The sequence below is a fragment of the Amia ocellicauda genome, chromosome 9 (genome assembly GCF_036373705.1).
Source record: "Amia ocellicauda isolate fAmiCal2 chromosome 9, fAmiCal2.hap1, whole genome shotgun sequence".
Lineage (NCBI taxonomy): Eukaryota > Metazoa > Chordata > Actinopteri > Amiiformes > Amiidae > Amia > Amia ocellicauda.
This window is the reverse complement of record NC_089858.1, coordinates 3,480,073-3,505,178: the sequence shown is the minus strand read 5'-3', so window position 1 is coordinate 3,505,178 and position 25,106 is coordinate 3,480,073. Positions and strand designations below refer to the sequence as shown.

At 39.3% G+C, this 25,106-nt stretch overlaps 1 protein-coding gene across 2 annotated transcripts; it reads left to right on the top strand.

The window, feature by feature from the left end:
* Nucleotides 1-1,372: 1,372 nt before the first annotated feature.
* LOC136758405 (paired mesoderm homeobox protein 2-like) lies at nt 1,373-24,239 on the top strand. Of its 2 annotated transcripts, none has more exons than XM_066712713.1 (4): nt 1,373-2,209; nt 20,555-20,736; nt 22,231-22,409; nt 22,972-24,239. In XM_066712713.1, the coding sequence occupies exons 1-4, from the start codon at nt 1,954-1,956 to the stop codon at nt 23,105-23,107; spliced, it is 753 nt and encodes a 250-aa protein (XP_066568810.1). In that variant the 5' UTR covers nt 1,373-1,953; the 3' UTR covers nt 23,108-24,239. The 2 variants fall into 2 exon arrangements, with proteins under 2 accessions (XP_066568810.1, XP_066568809.1); XM_066712712.1 differs by having other exon boundaries at nt 20,552-20,736.
* Nucleotides 24,240-25,106: the final 867 nt, after the last annotated feature.

The following is a 25,106-nucleotide window of genomic DNA, read 5'->3' as shown; positions in this document are numbered from 1 at the left end:
ACTTCCACGGTGCTGAAGGCTCTTGTGGTATGAGTGTGAAACTGTGAATAGCTAGCTAAATAAAATAATAATAAAAACATCACTATGAAAAAAGAAACAAAGTCCATTCATAAATATTGACATTGGATATAGGCTAAACTAGTGTTTTCAGTGTTGCATTCACAAAAGGGAGAAAATAACTTCCTGTAACTCAACATTGCGGGGTTGTTTGATGTCCAGAGAGCCTGGTGGAAAAGACAAAATAATCATAATAATGATAACTGAAAGATATACTGTCCCCCTCTCCCTCGCAGCGGGACTAAATGTGTAGAGAACACGTCGGGTTTGGACATTTAAAGCCCCCTGTAGATCCCTGAATAAATCTTTGCGTGTTTAAAGAAACCTAGCGGTGTCCTTTCAGTTATTATGAACAGAAAAAGGGCAGTTTGCTAGGGAGTCCGCGTTTGCCTTTGATCATCGAAAAGGTCATATTTCATTGCAAAGCCTTTTAAAGAGAGGCGGTTGTGAAACTGAAATATGATGTCCAGAGATTTTCCAATTACTCTACATTTTGTTTTTTCTCTCTTGCATATAAGGGAAAAAGTGAATAGTCCTGCATTGAAATACATTATTTTAATAATCCGCCCAATTAAGATATGCGTTAAAAAGACAGCCAATAAGTGTTGTGTTGATGTCAGACATATAGTTATATATATATATATAGTATATAGTATACTAGTATAGTATATATAATCCATAACTGCGGTAAGATGGAGTGGAGCCAATTACATACAATTAAACGTGAAATGAATGTTTAAGTGAAACTTGGCTTAATAGTGCGGTGAGGTCAGTTATTATGACTGAGAAGTCGCCTATATCCCAAAATAAAAAGGAAAGAATAAAATCCATCAAAACTATGTACAGCCGTTAAGGACCCGTGCACTCTTCTCAAGCGGTGATAGTTAAATCGCCATGTGGCTTTAATTATATGATTGTGGATGTTTATTTTATATGATTGTAAATAAAGTTTATACCTCGGGATTCGGCGCTTCGGGAAAAATGTAAATAAAAAGGACTAAAACTATGCATTTTCTTATAGTAGCCCTACCTTGTATTATTACATTCAACTGCATTAGTTTATCTCAAAATTGTTCATAAATAATATTTAATTTTCTCCAAATCAAAACACTTTTTTTTTTAGTCGGCTTGTGTACATTGTGACTTGATACATTTACAGTTGTATAAGCCAGCAGCCCTCTAAATTAGAGACCAAAAGGCTTGCTATATATTATATATACACACACACTCATATATACTGTATGTGTATTTATGCACACTCCTATATAATGCATATTGAAATATCACATAAAGCGAAATCGTCTTCTCCTTTTCGCTCTGTTGAAAAGGACACATTGGACCTTGTAGCCCCTGGTTTGAATTAGAGGGACTGCTCTTGTAAATCCTCGGGGCTGAGTGAGGATTTGAACCTTTAGATGAGACATAATTATCTCATTAGAGCAGCTCTCAGTCCCGGGGGGACGCGCTGAGTTAATGGAGGGAAGTCGGACTGCGCCCAGTATTTCGGGAGAAACTGTTTTATCCTGGATTAGGGTGCCAGGCCCCGGCCGACCCTTTCAACCAAAACTGCACAATCCAGGCGGGGAGAGACGACCGACTCACACAAGCCCCGTCTCCGGAGCACAGACTCCTGTCCCTTCACCCCGCAGAGACGCGGAAAGGCCAAGAGTTTCCTTGGGGGGAGCAACTTTGTCCAACTTTTCTTTTTTTAAGTTTGTGGGGGTGTGGAAATGCTTTTACTTTTTAACAAGACGTCAGGCGAAAAGGGAGTTTTGAAGGGGGGGAATGATTTTCTTTAAGTGATCCCGACATCTGTAGAGTATCTGCTGAGGGAAGCGGGAGGGGTGGGGGGGAAGGAGAGAGAGAGAGTTTTGTTCACTGGTTTGGGAAGGAGGGATGGACACTGGGTATTGGGTAGAAAAACAATTTGCCCCGACCCCTGTGCGCAGGATGGACTCCATAGAAGGCAGTCAAAACAGGACCAACTTCAGCGTCAGCCACCTCCTGGACCTGGAAGAGGGGTCCGGGATGAGCGGCGTGGAGGAGCCGGCGGGAGGGGGCCGGGGAGCCGGGAGAGGGAGCAGGGAACCCGGGAGGGGGCTCCAGGAGCAGGCCGGGGTAAGCAGTGGAAGTGAGGCAACGTTTCAGGACAGTAAGTGCTTTTCTTGGTCATGTAGAAGACAATATCCGTGCATGGCTGAAGTGTTGAATGCCTTGCGTGCAATAGTTACTGTTAAGATGGCTTATCGGTGGTTTACACAGCCTGCTATCTGCTGTGATTTGTGTTCATGCGTAATTCCGTTCACATCTGCCTTCATTGCGCTGATTGCAATGTGCATTGAGTCATCTATTTGTGTCCTTTATTCTAACGCAAAGGAGGGACACTATCTGGTTGGTGTTTATACAGATGTCAGTGTAAAGTCTGTATAATGATCACACTTCAGCGCACTGTACATCGGGGGGGGGGGGGGGGGGCAATGATTGTTTTTCTGTGTCTGACTGGGAGTGACTGATGAGAGTGAAAACTCAAAATCATTGAATTTTATCAATTGGTCATAAGCTTCGACAACAGTGTATTTTTAAATGTAATTATTATTTATTTTGTCTGCTTTTTGGCCGCTTAGACCTATCTATGGACTCTGTCAAACCAGTATTGCTTGGGACAAATTCAATGTGACAGTTGGTTTATTGGCTAGTCTGAATGTCCTGATTTGTGTGGCACTTTCCAAGCACAAGAAAGAGCATCCTAGATTTCAGAGTAAACCATTTTAAAAGCAGTAATAATACATTTGAAATTCGTGAATACTGATGATTATAATTGCATTATCTAATATATGACACATTGATTTTCTATTCCGTTATTTTAAATTGTTTTATTTTCTCCCACTGTGAAATGTCAACGGTATCTCTTTCTTATGATTTAAAATGTTTAAAATGAGTTAGTGTTGATGGGGTTTATTGGGGTGATTTTTTGGGGGTGACTGAAGCATTTGTTGTGACGAATATAGTCTCTCTTTTTTGATATTTTAAATGAATACACTTCAAATTATTTCTGGAGTGCATTTGAGTGTGCTTTGTCTTTATGCAATCATTTAATCAGTTGGGCTGTCTTTTTATAGTGTTCTTTATTATTTTATATATGAAAACCTGCCTGTAACATTATCGACCAATAAAATGTGGAGACGTCCTGTGTATAGGGAGCATGATATACATACATCAACCAATTATCTTAATATATTGAATCAATCCCATCATGGCACCGTTAACACTGTGGGCCAGAAAATATCACTTTGGGAAAAAGACCATTTCAATTCGGATTAACCCGAAGGTACATTACAGTAAACCTATAATATATATATATACACTTAAAGTGACGTTTGAAATGTTTTCTGATTATTCTTCCAGTCGTTAACCTGCTTGCTTATTTTTGTTCTGTCATTATACTATTCGCCCTGAATCACAATATATATAATTTTATTATTATTATTATTTTCCTTTGATACCGATTGTTTAACAACTCTACGTGATCAATTTAAGATTATACAGAAACTGCTTTTTGGTTAATGTAAATGTGAAAGAATAGGCTAATTTGTAAAGACGGTTCAGTCGTTTATGGTCATTTATTTCTAAATAATTTAATATACCAGAAGCGCTTCTTGCTATGCAGAACAAACGATATGCATTTGATTAATAGTTTCCCCCCCATATATATATATATATATATATATTTTTCACCCATGAAACTGGATGTGTAAACTATAACACCCCACCCAGGTACTTCAATGTTTGCTAAAAAGAAACAAAAAAAGAAGAATTAAACTTTTACCCAACTGCTAATAATAATAATATAATAATAATAATACGTATAGGTTTGTAGGTTGCTTTAGGCGGGAAGGTCAAGGTTTTGATGTATTCCTAATTTAATTTCATTAGGCCTATAGGTCAATGAATCCATATTAAGAGAGAAGCTCGGTTCGACATGTTTCTGTAAAAGTTATAGGCGAAAAATACACCGACTGCATTGGAAACAGACGCGTTTAAAGTTATATCGTGTAGGTCTGGGCGGAAAAATATTTAAGGAAACATAACTATTGATTTGAATTACAGGCAAATTCAGTATACATGCCCATTCAAAAAGGTAAATTGCTTCAAAGTTTTACACAACCAAAACATTTAAAATCAAACTCATTTTAAAAACGTATTAGATTGTTACAATATGTCAGCATTTTACAGACTATTTTCATACCAGGTTTGAATGATAATCGATATTATGAATAGCTTATGAACGTTTTGTACCAAATGCGAACACTGTGGACCTTTGACTTACAGGTCTTCAATGAAGGACAGTTTCCCGGCCCCACTGCCATTTAAATTGAGCTCTAGTAAGACAGTAATAATAATTGTCCGCGTTAACATCTGATATGATTCCGCTGAATTTACTCATGTCATTGCAGTAAAAAAAATTAAATACATTTTAAATTAATTTTGGCAGTGATTTAACTGTCTCTGATTCAATGAGGGGGTTGATCTCATCGATGAAAACAGAAATAAGATTCACACATAAAATAACTCCTTTTAATGTCTATAATTTCTATTATAACTATCACTGGTTCATTTATATTATCACACCAATCGCATGCATTTCACAGATGGTTTAAACTGAATATATTTTTTCCCTTTTTTGTTTCGGTTTAAAAACATTACAATTGTAAGAAATGAAAACCATTTATATAACATAATACTGAGGAAGTTTTTTTATATATATATATATATATATATATATATATATATATATATATATATATATTAAAAGAAAACTTCCTCAGTATTATGTTCTGTTTTGTCAAGCACACGGATATTGAAAACCTTTCTGACAGGTTTACATTGTGAGGGAAATATAAATTCAGCCAACAAGTACTTGGACGATACTTGGGCGGTTCATTTATTTAGTCAAGGGTTTGTTTATTATCGCTGACTGCAGTCAGAAATGACAAGAGCAGGATCTAGGTGTCCCGACTCTTTGAGGATGGATAGAAATATGTGCAGTATAGTATTGCTGTTGTTATTGCAATCTGTAGTCATAATAGTGTATGTTAATATGGAAATTAATTGCAAGCTTTTCGCCGCAGTGTGCATTTACTGTCGGCCCCGCAGGAGCCCTGCTGCTTCACCTTTTCAAATCCTACTATTTTAAGTGAAAAAGAACAAATATTTACACAGATGTTAACGAACTACTGCTCTAAGAGTACGTTTTATAAGCCACAAATGCAACATGCCGAAGGTGTGCTGTAATAGCTTTTTATTTTTAAATTAAAATGTTCCCAGAGGATTTCCCCTTTTACGAAGCAATCAATCTCATTTTAACGACATTTCTTTTTGAATTCAGTTGTTCATTTAACATGCTTAATATACACTACCGTTTATTTGTATATCTCTTTTGGGATCCGGGTCATGTGAAACATTAAGGAGCACTGTCAAGTTTTCATCTGAGCATTTCTCCCCGGCTGAGAGACAACCCGACCGACCAATGTGGTTTAGTGGAGAGCACGACATCTATTCACAGACCATCATCATCATCATCATCATCATCATCATCATCACTGGTGCAGTGCTTCCACTCTGCGCTTAACGAGCAAGCAGAGAAAATAAGCAAACGAAAAAATCTCACTCGACATTATCTTTTCATCAAAATGTTTAGATGTGAAGGACTCAGAGTGGCCGGCCTGCCAGGGAAGCTCGTCTGTTTTCTGCCGCAGAGGGGTATGGGAAAGCAAATGCTGATTGTAGTCACTGGCTATATTCAATTAAACTAAAAAAAAAACACGATTAAAGATGATTTAAAGACAGATATCTTAGGGAAAAAAATAATTATTGCAGTACATGAAAATATATGTCTATAAGAAAGTAAAACTGTTTAATGAATTAAAAATATATATATGTTGAATCTTCTGATTGTCAAGTATTGCTGCGGTCATTTACTGCTAGTACACTTGCTGCGGCTTTATAATGAAGTGTTAACTATTCCAATATGATCAAATGTGTGAAGCAAGTCTTGGATTGATGTGGTCCGCCTTCCAGGAATGACCCGTCATTCAACCAAGCCACCGTTTCAGCTACATGTTGGGCCTAGTCCTCCATTTGAGTACATTTACTTTTTTTGTGTTTTTCATGCGCAAAAGGAGCAAGAATGTGGAATATATGAAACCCGATCGTCTTTCCCTTCTGTGTTTCTGTCAGTGGTGAATCCCGTGGACAGAAGTAGAAAGCCCGACTGTCTTTGGGAATCTGTTAATCCCATTTTATATCACTCTGCTCTGCGGTTGTGGACCGTCTGGGGGACGCTGGGCTGCAATAGTTGAATTTTGGCATCGCAGGGTAGTGGGAAAAATAAAGTTTTCCAAAAACATTTGTCTAATGCTGGGACTCCTCTCCCATTTTCCTATCTGCACGCTGGTCTTGTCCTCTAAACAAGCAAGCACTGTTTAATTTCTTAGCCCCTCAAACAGAGGTGAATGTAGTAGTGCTTCTGGCTGAATATTAATTTGGGTTATGAGGTTTAACTTTTATTGAAATGACTGTAAAAAGAGGGCCCTAGTAGGAGGAATCTCTGGTGTAGCTTTTAAAGGATAAATACTTTAAGCAAATGATGTCCCTGTCATTCCCATTGTTATGAAAGCTACTGAATAGTTTCACATAAGTGTGGTAAATCTTTTATATAGATTTTACTACCATCTGTTTCTTCTATATCTAACTAGGAATGTGCAGTGTGAAAAGGCAGGGTTATTATAAAAAAACTGAACAATTTCAAGAAACGGCGAATGAAACAACACAACGTGACGAAACTGTGTTTCTGATACACAAACAGTTGCCAGAGTTACCCACGCAGCTCGTATGGAACATTTATAAGCTGGGAAAAATCAGATACTGTTTCCATTGACAGTCTTATTTGTGTATCACAAATAGTTTGAACAGAAGACATGTTATTGTATGCGTCTGTTATAGTAACCCTGCAGTTCAGAAGCTACTGCATTGGAAAAGGTAATCCTATGTGTTACATCTTGGAGACTAATGTTATTGATTGTAAAAGATTTCAAAGTAAATGTACAGTTGAGATTATAGACTTCATTCCAGTCGGGAGATATTTGAATCCTCGTGTTTTAAACACCATTGTGGAGCACTGCAAGGGGTGAACTTGAGCTAAGACATCCCAATCCACCGTCCTCCGAGTCAGAGCTGAAAACTCATGGAATTTCCTGAGATTTTACCGGCTCAGCATCAGGTTGCAGACTGACGGAAGATGGATAGTAAAAACACAAAAAATGCATTTGAACTGAGTGTGTACTCGGAAACTCTCGATTTGATTCCTAATTGTCTTTCACTTGGCTGCATAAGAGTTAAAACAGACAAGGCCAAAGGTGATAAGATCCTGTCTAAGTCTAAAACACCTGCTTAGCTTAGGTGGTTGTGATCTAAACTTCTTTTTTTTTAAATGTCACAACTGGAGAATTATATAAAATCTTACACAAAATGATGAAGAACAAAACTATACATTTTCCATGTTCCCTTTCAGTATTTGGGGAGATTTCTGCCATGGGTATACAAAGTTTTGTTTTTGTCTCGTTAGAAGATTGCATGGTTTTAATAAACCCAGATTGGTCTGGGCAGATCGGGTATAAAACTATTGCTTTCAATCTCAAAAACAGGGCCTCAATGATATTTATGAAATCTACATTATAGTGATTGGAGGAACAACACAAACATTATTTTTTATATTGAAAGATCAATATTATACATTATATGTTCATAAAACTAAGGAATATCGGCATAGAAATTCTGGATAACGGTACTATCCAGATTATTTTAATGCTGTATAAAGGCTGCTTTGTGACACATACTAGAAGATGCATTTTGTTACCTAGCATCTATATAATTATCCCTTAAAAGCCCTTGTATAGGAAAGATAAAGCTTACAGGTTCAATCACCTCACCCTTCCAAATAAGGAAGACCGTCAGGGACTGAAACACGAGTGAGGAGAAGTTTTTTCAGGCGAGAGAAGAAAAAGAAAAGGCAGCCCCTCAGACTGGACCTAACTGATTTGCAAGCACAAGCGAGAGATTCGAACTCGTGACTGAAATCATAACTGTGCTTCAATTACGTTAATCCGAACAGCCTTAACAGAAAATGGTGGACTGGGGATAAACCAGTCTTTTCTAGCCCTAGTAACGCACTATACTTTAACATGCCAAGTTTGAATCAGTCAAGCATCTTACATGCAAGTCTTTTCTTGCATCCCGCGGCCGGAGCTACACTGGTCTCATAACAACTGGCACTAGAGTCCACATGGGTTCTGAATGTCAAAACCAGTCCAGGTTATTCCAGGTCATTCCTAAATAACTGGAAACAACAAGGGGATGTAAATTGAGAGGGAACTTTCTTTTCCTTTTCCTGTTTTTTCCCTTATTGTGTGCTGCACTCTGTGGAAATCCATTGCGAAAGGTGCTACATAAATATCTAATTGAATTGAACCAGCAGCTTCATCGTGACAACGCAAAGCCTGAGCTGGGTTAAACTGGACCAAAAAACAACTGGCTCCTGTTATTGGCTCACAAAAAAAGTCTTAAAAGAGCAATATTGCTGCTATGGCTGGTTGAACATCCTTGCATCTCAAAGGGCAGGACGTTAAATACCCTTGTGGAATATTTAAACCCAGGGAAGGCACTTGATTACTCCCAATGAGGAGAAAAACTACCACTTCCTTGCCCTGTCTGACCTGGAGGTAATTCAGTAGGAGTGATGAAAGCAGTGTTAGTGGAAGGTGAAGGGTTAGCAATACCTCCCAGTCTAGCCTATCCTCTAGGTAATAATGAACAACGAATCCAGAGACTGGCAAAGGTCGAAGGGCGGGGGAGGCACAGACACAAGCACTGTTTTTATTAACAGCCTCGGAGAAGGTCATGATTGGGCCCCATTCCCTCTCCCGTTTGGCGACAACATTACCAACGCCTGCCGATGAACGTATTTACCTCTGGGAGCACTGAGAGACACGTCACTTTGGAGAGCTTTTCCGTCACACAAACGCGATTTTGAACACGACATTCCCCCAAGTTCATTACACAGTCACGGGGGCTGTTTTTAATTCCACACGCTTTTGTTTTAAGGTTTGATTAGTTGAATCTACACGCAAGCATGTTCAAGCGGGGAGTGCTGTTCGCTGAGGTTTTATTTTTAAGAGCTGCAGCTCCTTCAGGCACAAGGCAACCCGTAGCTTTCTGTGGCAGGATCTGTGGTTTTCTAGGGGAACAAATCGGAGCCCGTCTGACTTAATAATAATTCCCAGGCAACTTAATCAATTTCAGTTCAGTTAATTGGTCTACTAACAAGAAATAGTATTTATGAGTTAGTAAATAGTCAGTAGATATTTGGAAAATATTATAAAAATGAAATAAAAGCTTCATCTTCAGGGCAGTTTACTTTTGGAAATGGATACCCAAACAAAACGACAGAACCATTCGAATGAACATAGGCTTAACTTTGTGTACTTTAAGCTTATAAATGAGACCTTTTCTGGAAAAACGCTAATGGGGAAACTGAAGACGTCTTGTATGGGGACAAAACAATTAATTTATATATTCAACGGTTGTATTTAAGCATATTTGAAGTTACTGACATGATGGCATAGCGCATATAGTAGTAAACAATTTAGTTAATCACAGCCCTGAGGACTGGATACTTTCCCTGCCCTCACAAAGGCATAAAGGTATCTGTTATATGAATAAAAGTAAGTAAAAGCACTGCATGAGGTGCTCCTAGCAATGTGTTCATTCCAAGATTTCTGTTTTTTATTAAGAGGCCTGCCAATTAGTAATAATGTGGGTGTTTTTAGGGGAGTTTTAGGCATATTGTTAAAGTAAGAAACAAAAAACAACTATAAAATTCACTCCACATGTCAAATTGTCTGCCAAATTGATTCCAAGAACTCCTAAGGTTAAAGATGAATATAGTTCAGATCACCCTCCTTTTCCCTTTAATCACATAATAAGTTGTGCTTTGGTGCAATATGCCAGATCTGGGAGGAAAAAAATACCAGAAATGATGGATTCGTTTGAGTAATTGACTTTGAAAATATTGAGTTACGCACATATTTACGGTGGTTGAAAAATGTAAGGCACCTTGCAGGGTTTTAAAGGAGTTGTGTGAAATTACTGTGAAGAAATCTTTATTTTAACTAAAGTACAAGACTAATAGGAAAGGCCAGTGGACCAGTGGAAATTAAAATATCACTTGATTTCAAATGCAACCATAATCAATTCAGCCATTCCAAAATAAAAATGAATTGAACATTTTTAGTTATTTGAGTGATAAACGAAGAAGGTTAAATATTAGACAAGTTGGGAAATATTTCCACCTCATAAGATTATCATAGTTATCTAATTTTAATTAATTGTGCAAATAGAGCAAATGTAGATTATTTAATAATACGGTCAATTTCTTAAAAAAAAAAACGAATCAGTTCAAACAACAATGATGAATCATTTAGAAACTTTTGTTGAGATGATTCTTTAATCTCTCTAATATAATTTGTTTAGATTCGTATGATTATTGGGGAGATAATCTTGAGCTTTTAGTAAAGGAATCCTCTCGGCAAATGTTTTGGAGACATTGCTCGTCTGCGTTCGTTTGAATTGAACATTTACTGGCTTGCTGACAAAATATAACACTAAGTACATGCTCATGGAAATATCTAGATATGTGGATTAATTATATAATTCATGAACCTCCCACACAGGATGACATCAAATACATTTCATATCATATTGATCAACCTGTATTGAGCTTTGTATGGAGATTCGAGGATCAGAGTTTGAAAGACCAGAAATGAACTGCACCTGTAACTTTCCAGAATGATCTGATGTGCATTTTATTAAGGATACATTCTGATGTCTTGACATACCTCCGAATGAAACGCAAAGTAATGGATACAATTATCTTGTGTGTTCATGTGCCTGTGTTAAAATAAATCATTAAACCCAGAGGCAATCACATCAGAAGAGTGTGAAGGTGTTTCAGGGTTACTTCACCCAAATGAATTGCATCTTAAAATGAACAGTGCTGTTTATGTAGTGTCTTTGTTGCTTTTTTTAAGATTGGTATCTAAGTAAAATTATAAAGCACAATAGAAATTGATCATAATCACCACCTTCATGGTTATAATATTACTATGCTGAATACTATCTAAGGGTGAAATGTCACCACAATATACAGGAAGAAAATGGTTCTTCACTTCAGTTTAAGAGCCCACAGCCACACAAAGGACGCTATACAGAAATGTAACACAAGACTGAAGTACTGTGTTTGGCTATGGAAAAATATATCATTGTACATGAATGCGAGACATTAGGTCAACAGGTTTATGGCTCAAAACAACTTGTGGCTGTCTGATATCCCAAACTGTTGATGTCTTAAAAAATATATATATATATATATATATATATATATATATATATAAACCATTTAGTTTTCACAAAAAACAATATGATTTAACAATACATGTAACACGGGCACATTTAAATAATCATAATATTGTGTTTTAAAACGAACAGATTTTTGTGTTGCTCTGAACACATTATTTCAGTCGACTGCCCTCCTCTACTCTGGCACACAGAACTATACGGCTGCTGAAACGCAGAGGGTGAACTACGACTTTGTGACAAGTCAGATCACCATCGACTAGTAGCAACTGTAAACAGACACCAGCTTGCCCTGTGAAAGAGCCTACAGGTTTCCTCTCAGAAACACGCATCACACTGTATAGCATACTGTGGTCATTCACGACTGTCTAGCTTCCTCTGAGGATATGTAATAGTTCTAGTGCTTGACAAACACACATATAAATGTACTGGATTTTTAAGTTATTATTATTTGAGATTATTTTACAACAACTTCTGCTGATGTATGTATGTGTTTGGTATGTTTCAACTGATTCACAAATTTAAATTATAATATATCTCTTTAAAAACTGAATAATAATAATAATAATAATAATAATAATAATAATAATAATAATAATAATAATAGTAATAATAATAGTAATACTAATAACAGCAATAAAATGAAATATTGTCCCACCAATGCCTTCAAATTGTGATAGATTTTTTATATATAGACTAAAACTACAGGATGGAAGAGTGAGAAGGTGTTGATTGTGGGCTGGACTGAATCTAATTCCCCACCGGGAATCAGAGACCGGGTGAATGATGATGTAATAATGGGTTGTAATATATGATAGGCAGGTCAAAAGTCAAATATATGATTTAATTCGGTGCCTTGACGGCAACTGTTATATAAAGTGGAAAAGGGATTCTACTACAATATGTTGTCGATATTATTGATACGTTTCATTTTCTCGCGTTTGTCTTGTGTAAGGTATTATATAGTTACTCAAACTATCTTGTTGCGTATCCTACCTTTATCTTCCAACTTGCTGAGCCATTTTCCATCAGTAGAAATTTCTGTCTAAAGCATCTCTCCCTCTCTAAAAGAAAAGAAAAACGATAAATTGATACAGCAGTTTAGGGAAAAGGTTTGGTCTTCTGACGAAGTTGTTGCGCGGCTGTATTTTATTACGGTTTCAAGTAACCTTATTAAGTAAATTAATTTGTTAATTGTCAAAATAATTGAGGATATTATTATCTTCTCAAAATGAATTTACTAGGTTTATATTGTATTTTATATTTCAACGTTTTTAAAAGTGATAGCCTATTCAAAATATTGATTTATACATTTTTATTTACTAAAAAATACTACAAAAACAGATACTGCAATTAAAACAATGATGACAATGAACACAACAACAACAACAACAACAACAATAATAATAATAATAATAATAATAATAATAGGCTAAACTTTTCTTAAAGTCTACTTCAGAAGAAGAGATTTTTAAAAACATTGCTTACCTTCGCACTATGATTTAGTTTAAACTATAAGTCCAGTGATTTTACTTTGAAACCGTTGCGACAGATTCAACAAGAAAAGCAGCGCTGGCTCTTTCAAACAAATCAAATCACTTAAAACAGAGGCTGTAGCTGTATTTCTACCACAAATGGGGATGTGATTCGGATCTAGTTTATTTATTAAAATGTTTGAAATCGTATGATTGGTCCTCTGGCTGTATTGTACAATACTGTGCATTAGCCCTTATGGACACGTTTTACACCTTTTACAGGTACAATATCATCGCGACTGTATTGGTCTTTTCTGGTTTGGTTTAGTTTATTTTTCGCAGGGGATGCGGTTCAAATTGAATCCATTCTCTATAAGAACCTACTTACAGAGAATGCAATCCCCCCATTTCAGTCAGAACCCCGCCTTTGAAAATTATTTCCCCCCATACAATCCCCTATGAAACCTTTCCCCCTGTTTTTTCACCCATGGCTTTCATGTTGCCCAGAAATGGGAGATTTTCCCCCAATCTGGCAGCCCTGGCTGGGCGCAGGGGCTCTCGCACAGAGAGGCGCCACATCTGTCACTGATCCAGATGTGCGCCGGCGCCGTCCCGGCAGCGCCTCCGGCAGCGGCCCGCAGCGGGGCTCTCACGCACGGCACGCCCGTCTGGGACTGCGGGGCTCGGGCAGGGGCGACCCGTCACTGCACCTAAAGGAAGAACAAATTGCCCTATTACCTCTATACGTAGCCGCATTTTATATGGGAAGTATATATATATATATATATATATATATATATATATATATATATATATATAAGTGAGCTTCTCTAACTCACACTGTGGGCTGGATTTTCAAACGAGTGTCCGCCTTGGGGCTAATGGGCATCGGACCCTTTCACGATTGGCATTTGTTATTGTCACTTTTTAGTTTCATAGGAAGGTCTGAGCAACTTGCTTTAGCTGTAACATTTGTGTGCTTTTATGCACAGATGCTAGAACAAGAGAAGATATTCATTTTCTTAGCTCTTACAAAAATAAATACATGAATGCTTGCACATTAACTTATGTGTGTCCTGGTTAAATTTGCATTGCTTTAGTTAAATTCCCCCCATCCAGCAATGAAGAATCAATTAATTAATCTTTATATGAGCATGTATTGTATTTTGTTATGTAATGGGATTAGAAAGGTAAGGTGCTGTTTCACATGTAGTAAGCTTGTCCACTGCAGAAATACAAACTCTGGCTGCGCTACGCTTGAAACCCACAAACATCTGGCTTTTTGTAATTCTGAACTAAAACAATTAGGCCATTTGCGCTGCATGTGTGAGCAGAGGTCATGGTTCATAATGCTCGATATTCCCTATTGAGCAGATAATCCAAGTCTTCAGGATAAGCATCTTTGACGGAAGACTATTGCTAATAAGGCATTCCTCCAGAATTGGCCAAGGTATCAAGACAAGAACCAAGGTTTCTAGATAAACAGGATTTTCAGTTTGGCAGAGAATTTAGTTTTTCTTTATTTTATTATATATATTTTGTTAGAATTGTTTTTATATCTGAACTGCGCTGATTTAATGTATGGTTAATTATTAGCTTACCACCAAGTGTCATTTCTGCACTGTGATCAGGGCCTACACATCCTAGTTGAATAAACTTTTCTGTGCTCAACGTCTGAAGGAATAAAATGAGGCTGCAGCTTCAACTCCAACCAAAATGTTTACCAGCATGACAACTGACATTAGGACAAACTGTAAATTACATTTTCACTTCCATTTCCATTTGTACATAAAATACTGCGCTTTTTTTCTCCAAAGGGCAATAGTGGATACTGTTTGCTGTTTTGCTGAAATATTAAAATTATGTTTGCTTTTTAATGAGGCTGATGGTTCTCTGTGGGCTCCGACCTGTATTAAGATAGTTAAACCATTCTACCTCAACATATCGTGTTTGTGTATATGCTGGTTATGATTACATACTTTTAACGTTAATGAAACACTGATTCTCTCAATTTTTTTTTTTAATCACAAGGAACCTGAGAACAATACTCGATTACTCAGCTTCAGATTTCAACATTCAATTGTTAGCTTTATGTGTCTGTTTTTGAACTTGTCGTTGCTTGATGCACTGGGAGAAAAACAGATAGCTCCATTCTCAGGCTAGTCAGCTTTCTACGATCAATAAGAACATATTCTTTCTCTCCCAAGTGCCATCAAATTTTAAAACTGGAATATTGTTTACCTTTGGATTGCTGCACTTATATACATCCTTACAGTCCTTATCCAGCTGAATGTATCAGAGGCATAACTAATTGACTGCTGTGGCATGTTGCCTTTGTTTTAAGGGGTTACAGCACTAATACAGAATAGCTCTCTTGGGTCTCCTATCACCCTTTCTAGATGCCGTGTTTGACAGACAGAATAGCTCGAGTGTGTGTTTGAATGCACGTGTTGCACGGCTTTAGAGAAGCAATGAACCAAGAGGCATTAATTGAGATATGAACAATCCTGTGTTTCAATATCAGCAACAGGCAGAGGTGTGCTTGTGACTGCTGGGTTTTAAGGTTCGTGTTTGACCAAAGCTGTAATGTCTGTATGTCAAAGTATTTCATTTTAACATGGCATGGCTTTGTGTGTTAAATGACACGCGTCCATTTGAGCGAATAAAGTAAAACTAAAAGGTCAGATATGAATATCACATAGTATAGAGTAAACCAGCGACAGACAGGGAGGTGTATATGAGGTTAATGTGACGCACATTTAAGTTGAATTTTCTCACAACATACTGTTCACATTTTTTTATATGGGAAAATCTTGAACAAGTAAAATTCACAGCAGTAGACTATACTGTCACTGACAACTATGCATCTTGTGAAATTAATAAAGCAAGGGACCTGAATGTGGGGCTCAGTGACATCAATACATAGGCTTCACAAAGCTTTTATTAAATCTAATAATTTTCTCATAAAATAAGAACATATGAAAGTGTCCAATCGAGAGGAGCCCATTCGCCCCATCGTGCTCGTTTGGTGTCCATTAATAACTAAGTGATCAAGGATCCTATCCAGTCTATTTTAAATGTTCCCAAATTGTCTCTTCAGCCACATCGCTGGGGAGTTTGTTCAGATTGTGACACCTCTCTGTGTGAAGAAGTGTCTCCTGTTTTCTGTCTTGAATGCCTTGAAGCCCAATTTCCATTTGTGTCCCCGGGTGCGTGTGTCCCTGCTGATCTGGAAAAGCTCCTCTGGGTTGATGTGGTCAATGTCTTTCATGATTTTGAAGACTTGGATCAAGTCCCCACGTAGTCTCCTCTGTTCCAGGGTGAAAAGGTTCAGGTCCCTCAGTCTCTCAGTAGGACATTCCCTTCAAACCTGGAATTATAATTAGAACCATTGTGCGTATCTTCACGAGCCATACTTTGTCAGTTCAGTATGTGTACTCAGGATTTAATAAATGTCTGCTGTAGTCTTTCTCTCCTTGCTGCTGTCTTATATGAGAACTCCAGTGGATTTAAACAGATTCTGGGAACACAGTGACTGTTGAACTGGGTCATAAAAGGTCATTTGATCTCAGGATCAGTGAAAGCAAACAGTTTTATTATTTTTAATTTCTGAACATAGCAGAATGAATTTGAAAATACAATACCTTATCCAATTCATTAGTTGCATTGTCTGACAAAAACTATGTGCAGCTTGTCCTGGAGGGTTAGTCTGTCATGTCAACAGATGTCCTAACACTGTTTTACTGCTAAATCAGACAGGCTACCAGTCCCCCTTTCTATGCCATTGACAGTATCCACGTCAGAGGCAGAGGAACCACTCTGCGCAAACTCCCCAGAGACGGGGCAGGGGTGAAAGCGATTTGATTCACGTCGGTCGATAACTCTATCTGATAGATCTCAACACTTCCCCTGCTGCACCGGCGATGGCACAGACAGAGGCGTGTTACCAAGAGTGGGCCAGTCCCTAGAACTCGCATGTGTCTGACAGCATCGCAAGAACAAATACATCAATCGCTGGATCTGAAAAACAATCCAGGCCCTGCGACCTCTAATGACACACAGCTGTTTGTTTTGTTTTGTTTTTCTGTGTGCCGAAATAATCTCGATCACACGCAGTAAGACAGCGACTCGGCTGGATGGCGACTGTTCCTAATCACTAACAGTAGGACTATTCTCAGAACATGGGCACAGGGTTATTCCATTGTCTGTTCCTTTGCCTCCAACATGCTGAAATGAAACAACCTCAATCAGAGCAAAGCTGCCTTCCAATCTTCACGAGACCATTTCAGCTGAGTGAAAAGGTTTAATGGTATACTGAGTAATATATCAGCAGTAATCAATCTATTTTCTTATCAATATTTGGATTTTGCTTGCACCCAATTTTAAGCTCACAAAGACACATAGAAGTCAATTAATGCGATCTCTTCAGCGGTCTGAGATTTTGACCTTCGTTAATAATGAACGTTTGAGTTCCAGATCACGATGCATCCAATAAATGATAATCCTCACTATTAACAAGGACATATCACAGCTACTGTTAATATTTGTTTCATGATAGACTGCTCAGTGGACTAGTAGGACCAGAACACTTTGATATTTCTATAAGATACCAGCTATAGTGAGGGATAAATACTGGCCAAAATGTACTATTCAGAAACCACAGGAATTCACAGTTATGTGATTGGTCAGCTGGAATTGGTTCGTTCATAGGGATTGTGTGTAACTGCACCACGTTGCAAACATTTTACTAGCATTGAAAAAGATTTTAATAGATGTTTCATTTAACTATCCATCTGTGGCAAAAAATTAAATAAAAGTAGTATATGGATATAATAAAAAAAAATTGTGTTGAGTCCTTTCTCTGCTGGAAACAGCTTCCCGGGTTGTATTTATTTTGTAGCTTGTTTGCCAATGTCATTAAAGGGGTTGGGGGGGGGGTGGTGGAGCACAAACCTAAAGCATTTTCTACAGTCTAATTGGACGTCTGAAACTGCCTGGAGGGACACTGGCTGGAGAAGGGAGTTATTTCTTTGAAAGCCTCATCACATCCTAAAAATGACAGCGGAGGGAGTCAGCTGTTTATTTTCACACACTATACTCTTGGTTCACAGAGAGCTGCATTCTATGCTAATAAGCCCAACTGGCTATTTTTAATACAAAATAATAATAATACATTTATATTACATATGTGGGGGAGTTTGGAAACCATTTCATTATTCCCAACTGGATCTGTAAACGTCTGGGAAAAGGCATAATTAAAAAGAAAGAAATTGCATTTGCTTAATCGGAAAAGGACAAGTCAAATATAAATCAGGTACTGTTGGAATCAATCCTTTAGTTTACTATGGAATCATTGGTCACAGACTCGGGTGTGTTGAAGTGTTGAAGGGATCGGAGTTGTGTTTTTATTTTTACAAGATAATGACTGGATGTGAAAGCAGTGAATTCATTCATTATTAGGGCGAAGTACCTAGCGTGGAGATCGCAGGCTGGTGGAGCTCAAGTCCTAGGTTTGATCAGTCAACAACTGCGACAAATCTGGCTCAGTGTTCGTTGTGACAGCAGATTTGAAGGGGATATTCATGAACTCCAAAAGACACGCGTCTCTGTGTCAGGATTCGGTTCCATCATTCCCCCGCCCCCCTGTTTTGTTGATCCCTGGTCTTTCCACTGGTTAATCTTGTCGTTAACAAAGGAGTAATGCTCACGATAGGAAAATGCCCAGTCAGAATAGGGGTCAGAATTTGACAGACACTGTGTGAGGTTCATTGTCTTCTATTATACCATGGGCAGAGACCTGAATGAGGTCAGAGATCTCCAGGCCCGATCCAGGAAAGCTACACAATGTTCTGGTTTTCAATTTGGCACAGCTCTCTGTTACATACTTGAGATACTTACTGGCTTCATTAATCCAGCTTCCCATTTTCCTCAGCCACTGATTGGAGCCAACTATGAAGACATTGGGACTCTCCAGCACCAGGGCTGGTGACCACGGATTTAAGAGCGTTCACCATTTTCTTTACACTTTGTCACTGGGATGCTGGTCTTGGATTCCCTTAAAAGCACACATGAACTGGGAGCTGCTCTTTCTCTCCCTAATGTCTCTACAAGTGAACTATAAGCAAACACGACACTCGCACTGCTACTGGTTCTTCAACTACCACTACAAAAAAGAAATAACGAACGTACTGGTGTAATTATTAACATGTGTGACATGTTCTCTCCATCTTCCAAAGCTCACCTCCATGTAAGCGAGCCGATCTCCCCAGAACTCTCTCCGAAACACAGACATGACGTTCGCTTCCAGAAATGTGATCTGGGCCGAAGGTTATTTGCATCAGAAAAAATGTCAGGCAAAGACTGATTTATAGCCCCCCCCCAGTCCCTGAAAAGGGCTCTGAAGGCAGCCATGTCATCGATTCATTCTTGGCATATGGAAAAAAACATTTAGGTGGACTATCATTACAACTACATTTCTGTTAAGGAGTGACAGGTTTGACTCCAGATGTTTGAAAGTGAATGCAACCTAAAAGAATAACAGGTTGAAGACAGTCTTTCTTCTGGCTGGTCTATTAAGGGAACATGCTGGAATAACAAATCTTCTTAGGGAAAGTAAAACTAACCTTGAATATCATACAGCTTAAGCAACCTCCAGCCGGGCCCACCAATCCCCACACCCAAACCCCATTCCCTAAAGAAACCTTCAGGTGTTCAAATGGGTTTTGAAGACTCAAGGTGATTCCAAAACTCACACATCATAAAGCTTTCAGATAGATGCCAAATACAATTAGGCTTGCGTTGGTGTGCTCCGCTTCGCAATGCCTGGGAACGGTGCCAGTGGAATGAAGTAATTCAGAACAGGAGAGAACTCAGTTGCTGCTGGCAGATTATCTTGTATTAGTTCACAAGGTCTGCTCTGGTGTTCAGAGTCTGTTAATGTAAAAGGACCTTGGAGAGACCCAGCATACTTGAATCGGTTCTCTACCTTTTGTTCCCTAAACTCATTCTGAAGCTTGAAGGAGGCTCAGTGCTTACACATGATACCAGGACTTGAGTAAAACCTGGTCCGTTTGTGTAGATTTTCTTATAGGTGGTCTCCTTATCATTGGAACCATCTAGAAAGGGGCTCATGTTTTAAATGTACAGGTCTGTATAGAGGACACAATCTTAACTGTTGGAGACCATTGCCCAATACAACAAATTGGGTTTCTGTCAAAAGTATAAACCACCCCGAGGGCTGGTTCACATTTGGCCAATGGACGCTACAAACGCTGTGCAGATGGTAGTGCACGATTGCTGTTACTCTTCCTCCTGATTGGGCAATAAAAATTCTGTCAGAATGTTCAGAGCGGGAACACTTGGAAAGTGGGTTCTTAAAATGCCTTCTTGAGTTTTGTTTAAATTCATTAGTCAACTGCTAAAACCGAGTAATACCAGCAGATGATGGGTGAGGCCCATTATTCAACATGGGTTTCAGCAGGGAGCCAGCCTGATCTCTAGCCCTCCCAAAGCAGACCGCCTGACAAACCCTCCTCTCTCCCCCGTCTCAGCAGAAGGCCTGAACTCCGACCAGAGCCTGACAAAGCGGAGGAAGAAGGAGCGGCGCAGTCGGACCACCTTTAACAGCAGTCAGCTGCAGGCGCTGGAGCGGGTGTTCGAGCGCACACACTACCCCGACGCCTTCGTCCGAGAGGAGCTGGCACGCAGGGTGAACCTCAGCGAGGCCCGAGTCCAGGTGAGAGCCTGAAGTAGCAGCCACAGTCTTCCCTCAATATCCAGCCATAGCACGGGTCTGATGAGCGCCGGGGGTTACACTACTGTCCTGCAGAAGCTCTTACTTATTCAATTAATGCAATGGTTCCCAATTCTGGTCCTGGAGGACCCCCTACTCTGCTGTTTTTTGTTCCAACCGAGCTCTCAATTACTTAATTGAACTAATAATTTCCTAAATCACAGCCTATTAATGATTTAAAACAGTATGGGTTTTAAGTATGTAATTGTATAAAGAACTTATTAAATAACCAACTCTTATTACACAATCTAAAAAGTGAAATCTAAGCAGATTAAGGTTAAATTAAGTAATTGAGAGCTCAGCTGGAACCAAAGCCAGCAGAGTAGGGGATCCTGCAGAACCAGGATTGGAAATGTCCTAAATTACTGTAATTATTTCCCCAGGTAGGTCTACCTAAGACTATTACATTATTATTTTAGTTTTTAGTGACATTGTTACCCTTGTATTCCTGTGTACAGTTATGTTATGTACATATTTGGACAGTGACACAATTGTCATCATTTTGACTCTGTACGCCACCACAATGGATTTGAAAGGAAACAGTCAAAATACACTAGTTTTATATGTGGTCCCCCCAATTTTAGGGGGTCAAAAGTAGTTGGACAAACTAACATAATCATTAATTAAATTGTGAGTTTCAATACTTGATTGCGAATCGTTTGCAGTCAATGACTGCCTGAAGTCTGGAACCCATAGACATCACCAGATGCAGGAACTAAAGACACTGCAGTGCAGGCCTGGCAGAGCATCACCAGGGAAGAAACCCAGCAACTGTCTATGGGTTCAGACTTCAGGCAGTCATTGACTGCAAACAATTTGAAACAAGTATTGAAACTCACAATTTAATTCATGATTATGTTAGTTTGTCCAAGAACTTTTGAGCCCTTAAAATTGGGGGGAGCACATATAAAAATGGGTGTAATTCCTACACCGTTCACCCAATTTGGATGTAACTACCCTCACATTAAAGATGACAGTCTACACTTAAATCACATCTTGATTGTTTTCTTTCAAACCCATTGTGATGGTGTACAGAGCCAAAATGATGACAATTGTGTCACTCTCCAAATATTTATGGACCTAACTGTGTATGTCGAATGCCACACGTCTGATTGTTAACCATGAAATTCCATATTAATAATAATAACACCACCACCAGAATCTGGGACTGTCAAGCAATTTGGGCACTAGTTAAGTGATGGTATGGAGAGAGACAACTAAACACTGGAGCAAACCTGGACAGGCGAGGTGCTGCTGCCACAACACTGCCACACTCCTCCATCACAATGCCACATGCCTCTATGTATCTATATTTAAAAGATCACCCACTCACCTTTTTGTCCTACTTCCTGTTCCCAACAAACCCCCAAATCCCCCTCCAGTTTGCCCAGGCCTTTGTGTCGGAGTCCCCTCTCACCTTGCTCTCCTCTGCCCCAGGTGTGGTTCCAGAACAGACGAGCCAAGTTCCGGCGGAACGAGAGGGCCGTTCTGGCCAGTCGCTCGGCCAACCTCCTCAAGTCCTACAGCCCCGACGTGGTCATAGAGCAGCCCGTGGCCCCCCGGCCCGCGCCCCTCAGCTCCGACTATCTCTCCTGGTCCCCAGCCGCACCTTACAGGTACAACACTCAACACCACGGCTCCAGGGGCCCACAGTGAGGAGCAGGAACCATCTCCCTGTGAGCCCAGACCAGACTCACCCTGCTAACTGTATTCATTGAATGAAGAAAGACACCTTTGGAGGTATATGTCTCTTATACAAGAGGGCCATATAAGACTGGAGACTTTTTTACTTCCTTTACAGCTCCACCTGCTCACAAACTGGAAGTAATGATTAATTGGTTATATTTAGCAAATAAAAATTAAAAGTATCTGAACCTAAAGACAGTATATGAAATCCAGTGATTCAAGCAGAAGATGTATGCAAAACACAAAAGAAAACCTCCACATACAGAAAAAAGAGGAAACCCAGAAACAATATAAAACTGTGTCAGCATATTGGTAGAAATTATTTAGATTTGTTTGGGGGTGGATTGCATTCTCTGTCCCAGAGATATTGATAAGGAGTGTATTAAAACTCCTCAGGGCTTTCTTTGCCCCCCGATATTGCTGTGTTACTGAATTCAAGATCGAGGACTTGACCCCCGCCTGATAGTGGACTCTCTTGTGTTTGACTTGCAGCACCGTGTCCTCGTACAGCTCGTCCAGCACGCCCACTGCGGGTCAGGGGGTCAACATGGCCAACAGCATCGCCAGCCTGAGGCTAAAGGCCAAAGAGTACAGTATGCACCAGAGCCAGGTGCCCACCGCGAACTGACGCCAAACCCCGGGCACCGGACTGACGAGACACAGCAAAGCTCACCAAGCTGGGATAACGAACACAAGTCCCCACTGGCACTGACCTGGACCACGGGCTTTTCACAGGACTGTGCTTGGGCATGGAAAGGGTGTATTTTTATGTCCTAAAATAGCCTATATGAGATGTACAGGATTTGTCATTGTTTTTTATTATTATTACATTTTTTTGTTTTTTTATGGGACAGTTTCATAATATGTTGTCAACGTCTCCCATTTGAACCATTTCGAAGGGAAAATATCTTAAAATCGAGAGGACCACCTGGCCCAGTGCTTGATAAAATGTATCTTAATGGTGCAATACACACTCAAGCAATTCACACGCACTTTCTGCAGTTCTCAAGAGGTGCAAAAGTCCCACGTCAATTGGTAGCAGTTGGAAAAAAAACTAAAAATGACTTTAGGCAGTGCAGAACATATTCTGAACACAGGCCCTGAAGGACTGGTTCTCCGTCTGCATGTGGATTTTTTGGATTGAATGTGGATTCTCCATTGATTTTCCAAGGAGAAGCTGTTGGGGTATTTAAGTACTTTGGGGAATATTGTGAAAATACGGGGCTGGAAACTGTGTTCAGTGGCTCAGAGGAATTCCACTCGAGACAAATATCAGCAAACGTGGACGGACTGAATAGTGGATTTGGGGTCCCAGTGATCTTGGCGTGGCGGAGACGTTGAAATGCCTAAACCAGAAGGAACTGTTCCAGCACTTATTGTAATTTAATATTTTCCAGCTTATTTTCGATCAGCAGTTTTCCGCTGACTCCAGGCTGAAGCTGAAGGTCAAGTCTCACCTGACTTTCAAGTTCACAGCGCCCCCCCTTTGGTTCCGAGCTCCCGGTGTAATCACTGATTAAGACAAACACGGCGTCACTGGATGTCAGGGTGCAGAAGTCACAACAGTTCCCCCTGGCACTGACACTGTAGCACAGCGAGTCCAACTTCCATTCTGGCCTGTGATTGTACAATAAGATTTAATGTAAAATGATCTGCTGTCTGTTGGGCATGTCTGCCCCCTCTCTTTCTCTCTCTCCCTCTCTCTATTTTTGTGTGTGTGTAAAAATAAACTTTGAAGAAAGAATTACAATATAAATAAAGGACTCAGTGCTGCGTATTCCAGGAAAGACAACAGCAGAATGGGTTTTAACATGTTTACATAACTACAAAACAGAACTTTTTAAACTGAAAATCAGTCATCAGCCTGCCAGGCCTGGTGCTCTGGTGGGGAATTAGGTATAGGCAGCTACAGTTGATGGGCAGATGTAAATAAATGCAAACCTTTGGTGTTAGTTTCCTGTCCAACCTTGTGAATGATAATTTTAATAATCTGATTATCACTCTGATTGTCTGTGTTGAGTTTTTATGGTCCGTGTATGTCGACAGCTTCGAAAACCAAATGCTTAGAAAGAGTTTAGTGTTTAGAGTTTAGTAAAGAGTGTAGTGTGGCTATTGTCTCTTTACTGTCTCTAAAATCAGCAGCACACAATATATACTGCTAACTGTGGCCATGAAATAATGCAGGTTGGCAAACAAAAATGAGGCTGATGGATTCTGCAAATCCTGATCTTTTTCCCCAGCAGAACAGGCATGGGAGCGTAAAGTAAAGAGAGAATCAGGGACACCTCCCCACCCTCCCTTCCAAACCAGTGTAATGTTAATTTCCATCATAACTGCATTCCAGATGGCCATTATGCTATTCAGTTTCACACGTAATAGCCACAGTTTCAGTTATTATTTTCCTTTTTTTTTTTTTAAAGTCTCCCTCAGAAACAAATGACCTAAAAAAAAGAAAACAGTTCAAAATTTTCATAATTATATTTGAAGGGGAAAAAGAGACATAATTGCGGAACCCTTATTAAAGCTCATCTGCGGTTACGTTGTTTGGGTAGGGAGGTTATTTCCAAGCAGACTTTGAGTTGAAGGTCACGCCGAACACTGATCAAGTTACCTTTGGCCCGTCTGTC

Bases quoted from the DNA above. Each gene is read 5' to 3' on its own strand.
- LOC136758405 (XM_066712712.1), top strand. From the start codon at position 1,954: ATGGACACTGGGTATTGGGTAGAAAAACAATTTGCCCCGACCCCTGTG. The intron at 2,210-20,551 runs GTAAGTGCTTTT...CCCCCGTCTCAG, and splicing joins TGAGGCAACGTTTCAGGACA to CAGAAGGCCTGAACTCCGAC. The intron at 20,737-22,230 runs GTGAGAGCCTGA...CCTCTGCCCCAG, and splicing joins TCAGCGAGGCCCGAGTCCAG to GTGTGGTTCCAGAACAGACG.